Source organism: Bubalus kerabau, chromosome 10, assembly GCF_029407905.1.
Source record: "Bubalus kerabau isolate K-KA32 ecotype Philippines breed swamp buffalo chromosome 10, PCC_UOA_SB_1v2, whole genome shotgun sequence".
In the NCBI taxonomy this organism is placed as follows: domain Eukaryota; kingdom Metazoa; phylum Chordata; class Mammalia; order Artiodactyla; family Bovidae; genus Bubalus; species Bubalus kerabau.
The window spans coordinates 35,122,646-35,131,714 of NC_073633.1; the positions used below are offsets into that span (position 1 = coordinate 35,122,646).

Consider the following 9,069-nt stretch of genomic DNA (forward strand, 5'->3'; position numbering starts at 1 on the left):
AAATACAACAGCCCTTGTTTTCCACACAGCTTCCTACTTCTTTCACACCCAAGCATATGCTAAGAGCTCTCAAGCAACACTCTTCCTCCATCTCTGGGAGGCATCTTAAAACATTTTTAGCTCACCAAACACAAAACAGAGGAGGATCTGTTTCTTTACTCAAGAATAATCCTTTTCAACTGCCTATTTATACTGCAGATGGAAACCTATAGATTGAAATAAACAGATTTTCATTCTAAAATTGGCATCCACACTGTCATAGATAAAGGATGCAACAATCGTGTTTGAAAAGCAATCATCCAAGAAATTTGACGTTGCTTTACAATATTCAGATGAAGGGCATATTGGAATTAGAAGGTGAATAGCATTTAAGAACTGAGGAAGAGCATTAGTTTACAGAACTAAGGAGACCATTAATGTAGACAGAAAATGCCAAACACGAACAGATATGTGTATATCTATAACTGAATCACTTTGCTGTATACCTGAAACTATCATAAACACTGTTTATCAACTATACTGCAATATAAAATAAAAATGTGTTTTTAAAAAAAAAAACAAAACTAAAAAAGAAAGAAAATGCCAAATATGTTAGTAAAATGTGTTGCTAAAAAGTAATATCTTAGGACACATAAGCAAAGGATTAATCTCTTTTGGAATAACCCAGTAAGAAGTGCTTGATTAAAAGTCTATAATTGTGCTTTATGATACAGTAGCAACTAACCCTATATAGTTATTTAAATTAATTAAAATTAAATAAAATTAGAATTTCAGTTATTCAATTGTCCTAGCCACATTTTAAGAGCTCAATAGTCATTGTCATATTAAGCAGCAAAGACAACAGAAGTTTCTGTCACTACACCAAGTTGTATTGAACAATGCTGGTCTAGAAGGTTCTGTTTGACTACTGGATTAGCATCATTTAAACATCAGGCCTCAAATAGATGAGCACAGGGAGCACGGCCTGCTGCCAAATGTGACAGCTGAGAGCAGGAAAGTATGGGAAAATGGGAAAAATAATTCCACTCCTGGAATAAACTAATATGTTGCAGCATTGACATTTTATTACAAGAAATATCCTTAAACAAGCAGAGAAATCTTGGACTAAAATGGAAAGGAGTTAGTAAACACCACTATTTGAATACCTCATCACAGTCTTCTAAACTTTCACAAAATGTACCAGTCTTGTCTCATCAGTTAGTGACTAGACATTATCAGTCATCCCCCAAGTACTATTCAACCATCCATCACTTCCTGCCCTTTTTAAATATGTGACAAAACATTTTTGAACATATATTTAAATAAATAGAATCCAAATCAAAACATAAAATTGCAGACTCTTCCCATTTAAAAAAAAAAGGCAAGAACTTTATTTTAAACATATCCTCAGTTGTGTATTACATCACGTCTGTTACCCAAACCAAAAATCATAATGATAATGCAAAGGAAACGGAGGGCTTCATAAAAGCACATTTATCCAAATATTACTCTTGGCCAATGCTTTAACTAAATAAACAGTGGATATGAAAGGTACAGTATGGCACTTAAATAAATAAGAGCAAAGAGAAGGAAACATATTCACAGTCCAAAGCAACAGGTTTTTGAACCTTTGGTATATGTATATGTCTCAAATAAGTATCCGTAAACACGTGTTAGCCAATAGTGTTTAGTTTCAGGTTTCTTAAGCCAGTGATTGCATGTGTTTCAAAAATAACTGATAAAATTATAAATCAGGATTGACATGGACTGATTAAGGTCTCTGGTGTGAGCACACAGGTAAATTCAAACCATGGCAAAATGAAGTGCAACTATATAAGAAAATGAATTAAATACACCAGTTAGAGATTCTGTGGCTTGGGTAGACACCCTTGATATTAACAAGAACAACAAAATTGTTTTTAATGCTGTCCAAAGTCCACAATCTGGAAGGCAGAAATATCCCAAAGCTCATAACCACACGCCTAACAGTGCAATGGCCATCCCATAGGACTGTTTCAGTTGCATATTGCAGTCCCCTCCCTCCCACCCAACCCCTGCCCCTAATAAACAGCACCAGTGCAGTTTGAGTTAGAAAACTGGAAATATTGAGACATTCCTAAGGTTTTCATATGACTAAGGGCCAATCAGGTGGGGCTCTGATGCAAACCTATGCCATGGCCATTCTCTGAAAAGCACCCCACAGAATTCCCTCTAGCTTGCAGATAAACCATATTAGGTTTACTGTAAGGCCAGATTGAGGAGAAAGCTGGCATGCTGTCCTGGGTTGAGGGAGAGGGGCATGCTGATGGGGGAGGTACATGAAGGATACCTCAAGGATGTTTGTCCTGCAGCCCAGGAGGAAGGGATGTGTTGAGCTGGTCACAAATTTTGTACCAGTAAAATAGTTGACTCATGCCATTCACCAGAATACAGAGCTTAGCAGAGCTAAGTCCTACTTGGTAGCTGTTCAAGTCCACTATGGGATCAAACTGGACCACAAAAGAAAAGGGCCCAAAGGAGTCCAACTCATCAGTCTCATCACTCTGTCCAGGTGTCTCTGGAACCAGTGGTGTGATGTGGTAATGGTTCTATTTTCTCTCCTCTCCAACTGATGCAAGATCTTCTCTTAACCAGCCTCATTCTATATCTCAATGATGACAGTCACATAAATGAGGGCCGATAGAGCCACCCTCCATAGTCATCTGCCTTGGGGCTACTTGTCATTCCCTAGGCCTTCCCAAAACCTGCCCTTTCACACATAGGCAGAGTCACTGGACTGAGTCCTGCCAAAATTGGGAACACTGACCCGGGGCAGGTCCTTGTTGCGGATCTCATAGACTGACTTTCTCTTGGCCTGGGCTCCTCGCACAGCCAGCTTGATCTTGCGCCATCCCAGGTGGTTGAGTTCAGCCAGGTTAAGCACAACACAGATGCCGCTCACTGCAAACATGAACACTAGAAAAACAGTCTTCTCAGTAGGCCGGGACACATAACATTCCACCTCCTTGATACAGGGGTAGCGGTCACATTCGTACAACCCCGGGACACTGAAGCCATAGAGAAAGTATTGGCCCACCAGAAACCCAATCTCCAGGGCATTTCGGAATACCACTTGGATAATGTAGAAGCGGGAGATGCCTTCCTGCCTTCGGAGCTTGGATCGAGAAGCAGTGCGCAACCCTGATGGGTGTGGGGTCAGCTCCTTCACCTCTAAACAATCTGGCTCTGTCTCCTTGCTCGTGTTCTCTGTGTTCTGCAGCACTCCATTAACAATGGCATTTTGCAACTTCTTATCTTCTCGTTTGCCACCACCACTGCCCCCACCCCCAGTTCCTCCAGGACCCCCCATGGACTCAGGAGGATCTCTGTCCAGAGCCAGGAAGACAGTAGAGTAGCGGCGTTCTCGTTGCTTGGCAGACTGGTGCACAGAGTAAGTGATGAAGCAGAGACTGGGGGTACACACCATTATGATCTGGAAGACCCAGTAACGTATGTGGGAGATGGGGAAGGCGCGGTCATAGCAGGCCTGGTTACAGCCGGGCTGCAGTGTGTTGCATACAAACATGGTCTGCTCATCATCGTACACCGTCTCCCCCACAATGGCCACAATGAGAATCCGGAAGATCACCACCACAGTCAAGAGGATCCTGAGCAGGGGAAAAGGGAGGGAGAGAGGTTCTCAAGGGTTAAGTCACTGACTCAATAGAAAAGCCCTATTGCTCAGTTCCCAGCTCTGTCCTTGACTGGGGAGCTATCCATCCAGAGTGGTCCTGAACTGGGAATTCAGCAAACCTTTTGGTCTCTTCCCCTTCTGCTGGGTGTTGGTAGTCTGGGAACACTTCATACTACAGGGATCTTAAGCATGTGCATTTCCATACACTGGACATGGTGTATTTGCAACAGATGGAATGTAGAGAGGCACAAAATATAACTTCCCTCTGGATATGGCAAATGCACATGGAATAGCTGAATACAGCAAATACAAAGTCTACACACAGAGTATGCATATGTAAGTACTCCAACTGGATATTTAGTTTATCCTCAGTATGAATACTGTTACATAAACAGATAGTTATAACTATATATACACATATATACACGAATATATATAGTATATATAGAGACAACATGTGTCAACTGGGCGTGTAGGTTTCTGACACTGTAGGTCTTAACTCAGTTTAGCTTGTTAAATATTTGTTGGGGAAAGATATATCTGCTCCGAAGAGCAAATCCATCTCCCCATTTGCCCTTCTCTGTCCAAATACAATCCTGCCTTCTTTGTAGATTCTATTTAGGGAACTGGATGAAGATTGGCTCTGACTCCGGAGAGTGGGGGTACCATGACTGAGCCAATAACTCCTTTGCTAATGGAAGAAAAGTGAATCCCCTGGTGGTGCTTCATAGGGAAGGGATGGATTCCTGATGAGGAGCAGCTGGAGGAGGGGGGCCTCACTGGGCGTCAGGCAATCCCTCAATGCTGGGAACACAGGCGCATGGACCAAGGATGATGGGAAGGAGACAGAGGATGGTCTGAGGGCTGCTGGGGCTCTGTCTGTACGTTAGAAAGGACTCCCGGGGGCCGCCCGACGGGGCCCGCTGATGGCCGGCCCGTCGCCCTTACCTCCCGATCATAGTGGAGTGCTGCTGCACCGCGGCTTCCAGCAGCCTCTCCAAGATGGTCCATTCCCCCATCGCTGTGCATCCGGAGGCAGCAGACAAAGACGGGGCAGCACCGGGCACGTTCCCGCTTCGGGCCCCTCCCCGGGCCGCACCTCCCGACTGGGAGCGAAATGCCCCCCAATTAAAGAATCAAACAAAATTTTTAAAAATCCAAGATCCCCCTCTCCCTTTTATTGTACTTAAAACAGGGAAAATGGGGAAGGAAACCCAAGCGCGTCCAACTGATGGGCAGCTGGCGCGATCCGGAGAGCGGGCACGAACCTCGGGCGCCGTCCTGGGGTCAGGTCTGGAGCCGGGGGATGGCCGGGCGAGGGGCGGGGCGGAGCGGCGGTGGCCGCGTGCAGGTCCGCGAGCTCTCGCCCGCCCGAGCGAGGTGTTTGAGCGCCACTCACTCCCGGGGGTTAGGGGCCGAGGAAAGGTCCGGGCACCAATCCCTGCGCCTGGCACTTCAGCGGGCACCGGGCGCTCCCGCGCTGCCGCCTGAGAAGCCGGGGCGGAGCGCGCGGAGCCGGTTGCAGGGCTCGGGAATCCGCGGCCGCCGCCTCTAATCCGGCCTTAAGTAGTCTCCGCCTGCGTCACGCCAGGTCGGCGGAGGGGAGCCGAGCGCTGCGTGCGGCTGTCGCTGCGCGCCGGAGCCCGAGGGGCAGGGGACGCGCGCAGGGGGAGAAGGGGCCAGAGTCTTGGGGGCCCGGTGGGGAATGGGGCGACTTCGAAAGGAAGGATCGCTGCGCCCCTCGAGGCTTCTCGGGGCGCCCAGGTAACCTCACCTGACCGCCAGCCCGGGGCAGGAGGAGGGGGAGCCGGGAGCCGACGCGTGGGTGAGTGGGGAGGGGTGTTGAGTAAGGAGTTAGCGTCTCTCCCTGCATCCCTCACCTTTTGCTTTTCGTGCTTAGTGATGCAACTGAAATTCCCTCTCTAAATGAAGATGCTGGTTGGGGGAAGGAAAGCGGGGGCATCAATAGGACGTTTTTCAGTCTCTCCTAAGAGAGGACTGCGTGGCTTAAGAGTGAGTCCGCGGTCGGTGCCATCGTGAATCGGATACAGGAATGAGGAAGGCTCGATGCGTGTCCATTTAGGCTGAAGCTTAAATGTAGGAGTGAAGCTGTCTGTGAGGATGGGGGTTTGAGCATCCTCAAATGTTCAAAGTCTTTGTGCAAGACTCTCTACCAAATAGGTGCCTAGTTTGAGCGAGTGGATGGCCATGGTTAAAGGACTCGCTTCCCCAGCGCAAACCCAGACGCTCTGCTATTCTATATCTATCTTTTACTAATTTATTTGGAGGAGTGGGTACTTCTCGGGTAAACTGTGAGCTAATCGGATCGTAAGGAAGCTCAGTATTCAACTAGCTAGAAGAGCCACTCACAATCTCACTCCACCATCACTTTTGTTTTCCAACCTTGGCTTTCTATACTGTCAACCAGCAGCTCCTGGTTTCTGTTTTTAAGTTTACATATTGCTGACAGTTCTCTCTGGAGCAACTGCTTAATTGGTAGCTAGAAAATTAAGACAATCACACTGATACTAATTAGCTCAGGGGTCAGTATTAGGAGGGGCTTCCCAGGTAGCTTAGGGGTAAAGAATCTGCCTTGCCTGCCAATGCAGAAGTCGCAGGAGATGTGAGTTCAGTCTGGGGAGGAGGAAATGGCAACCTACTCCAGTATTTCTTGCCTGGAGAATTTCACAGACAGAGGAGACTGGTGGGCTACAATCGATGGGGTCACAAAGAGTCCGACAGGACTGAGTGACTGAGCATGCCTGCCCAGAACTAGGTATTAGGAGACATAGTAGTTGAGACTCTTTTATATATATGTACAAAAAGCACAGTAAGTGGTTGTCACCCTTTTAAAAAACACAGCTGTGAAAGAGCTGCTAGCTCCCTTCTAGACAGGTAATGCAGCCTTAATTATCCACAGGGATCATCGCACATATTATTATGTATGTATTATGTAAGCTACATCATGATGAGCCTTCAGTATGTGACCATACAAGTTAGTTGGCTAGTTGGTAGCCCAGAGACTGGGAAGAATTGGGTACAGGGCATGGGCTTGAGTCTACTCACAGTGCACCTCTACATAAAATGACATTTAAACGCACAACCTAAGCTTCAATGAGAGAGGAATCAGTGAGATCTCTCCTAGACTTGACACCTTTAGACCAAGGAAGTTGGTTTTCACAGCAAAGAAGGAAAGAGTCCACTGAAAATGGAGAAAGGTGTAGGTTGAAAATGGAACATTAAGGCTATGGCAAATGCTCCTTGTTTCCTGCAGGGTAGAGAAGAGGTACAAAGATGGGAGTGGTTGGATAGCCTATTACCTAACCTGCCTCCAGATGGAATGGTGATCCCCCAACTCAGACTTGGTGTGTTTGCTCAGACTTCCATCTGCTCCCTTTGGCTCTAGCTCCCTGTAGTTCCTCCTTCCCTAGCAGATTCTTTGGGGTGAAGGGTCTCAGACAAGGAGTGAATGAATTAGAAAGTCCCTAAGGAAATCTGTTTCACATATTTAAATGTCCCCAAAATAGGCTGCATGATGTTCTATACCTGTGGCTTTCCCAAACCCTTTAAGATGGTGATCCTAAGGACATAGATCACAGGAGAGATGTTTCAAACGTTCTCACAGTGCAGTTTTGAAATTCTGGGCTATGACTAAATTGTTTATCATTTAATTAACCGTTTTAAAATTACACTAACATGACATATAGATTTAACACATGAGCACATGTGTATACACGTGTAAACACACAGAAACACCTATATACAGAATCTGTATTTTTAAAAGACTCATTTATTAGATTCGGTAGTCTTCTTTTAGATAAAAACCTTATTCTCCCCACTACACCTTGAAAAAATGAACTCTTTATTTTTAAAAATCATTTATAAGTTGTCTTACATTACTATGCTGTTTCCTTTTTTTAACCTTTAAACATTTTTTGACATATAGTTGATATACAATATATACATTACAGGTATACAATATAATGATTCACATTTTTTAAAGATTATACTTCCTTTATAGTTACTATATAGACTACATTGCTCATGTTGTACAGTATATCTTTATAATTTATTTTATATCTAGTTTGTACCTCTTAATCTCCTGTCCCACATTGCCTCTCCCCATTTCCCCACTCCCTATTGGTAACCACTAACTTGTTCTCTGTATCTGTGAATCTGTCTCTTTTTACATTATATTCACTAGTCTGTTGTATTTTTTAGATTCCGCATCTAAGTGATATCACACAGCAGCAGTCTCCAACCTTTTTGGCACCAGGGAGCAGTTTTGTGGAAGACAGTTTTTCCACAGACAGATTGGGGTGGGGGAGGTTGGTTTCAGGATGATTCAAGTGCATTCCACTTACTGTGCACTTTATTTATATTATTATTACATCAGCTCCAACTCAGGTCATCAGGCATTAGATACCAGGGGTTGGGGACCCCTGTCATACAGTATATCTTTCTCTGATTTATTTCATTTAGCATAAAGTCCCCCAAGTGTATCCCTATCAATGCAAATAACATTTCATTCTTTTTTTATGTATTTTTTTTGAGCCCAATATTCTTAATTAATAAATTCTCCTGGTTGTGCTGCAATTATATGAAAAGCTTCTGTGTAGAGCTAGGGGAGAAGGCAATGGCACCCCACTCCAGTATTCTTGCCTGGAAAATCCCATGGACTGAGGAGCCTGGTAGGCTGCAGTCCATGGGGTCGCGAAGAGTTGGACATGACTGAGCGGCTTCACTTTCACTTTTCAGTTTCATGCATTGGAGAAGGAAATGGCAACCCACTCCAGTGTTCCTGCCTGGAGAATCCCAGAGATGGGGGAGCCTGGTGGGCTGCTGTCTATGGGGTCGCACAGAGTCGGACACGACTGAAGTGACTTAGCAGCAGTAGCAGCAGAGCTGGGAATCTGTTTCCTCAGTACATTGTCTCAAACAACTGGATTCTGACTCAATTCCTGCCTGATTGAAGATCTCCATTTAAGACATCTGGGAAGTTCTTTAATTCTTATTTAAAACTCATTCTACTCTATTAAAATAATAGTTTTGCATGGAAAAAAAAAGAACTTGAAGAATAAACTTGACTTCACTTTCACTTTTCACTCTCATGCATTGGAGAAGGAAATGGCAACCCACTCCAGTGTTCTTGCCTGGAGAATCCCAGGAACAGGGGAGCCTGGTGGGCTGCCGTCTATGGGGTCGCACAGAGTTGGACACGACTGAAGCAACTTAGCAGCAGCAGCCCATCTAAGGATACTCAATACAAATACAGATGCTGGAATCCTCTCCCAGATCTGCTAAATTAAAATCTTATAGAAGTGAGGTTTAGGTACCTGCATTTTTATCAAGTTCTCACCAGTAGCTCTGATAGATGTTAAAACTGATCCAAAGATTAGGTACCTAAAGTCATGCAA

At 44.9% G+C, this 9,069-nt stretch overlaps 1 protein-coding gene across 1 annotated transcript; it reads right to left on the minus strand.

Moving 5' to 3' along the window:
• Positions 1–2,410: 2,410 nt before the first annotated feature.
• Positions 2,411–5,060, minus strand: GJD2 (gap junction protein delta 2). The gene is made up of 2 exons (XM_055536377.1): positions 4,601–5,060; positions 2,411–3,626 (listed from the first exon to the last, which is right to left on the minus strand). Exons 1-2 carry the CDS (start codon positions 4,669–4,671, stop codon positions 2,732–2,734), a joined length of 966 nt encoding a protein of 321 aa, XP_055392352.1. The 5' UTR covers positions 4,672–5,060; the 3' UTR covers positions 2,411–2,731.
• Positions 5,061–9,069: the final 4,009 nt, after the last annotated feature.

Bases quoted from the DNA above. Each gene is read 5' to 3' on its own strand.
- GJD2 (XM_055536377.1), bottom strand. From the start codon at position 4,671: ATGGGGGAATGGACCATCTTGGAGAGGCTGCTGGAAGCCGCGGTGCAG. The intron at 3,627-4,600 runs GTAAGGGCGACG...TCCCCTGCTCAG, and splicing joins CACTCCACTATGATCGGGAG to GATCCTCTTGACTGTGGTGG.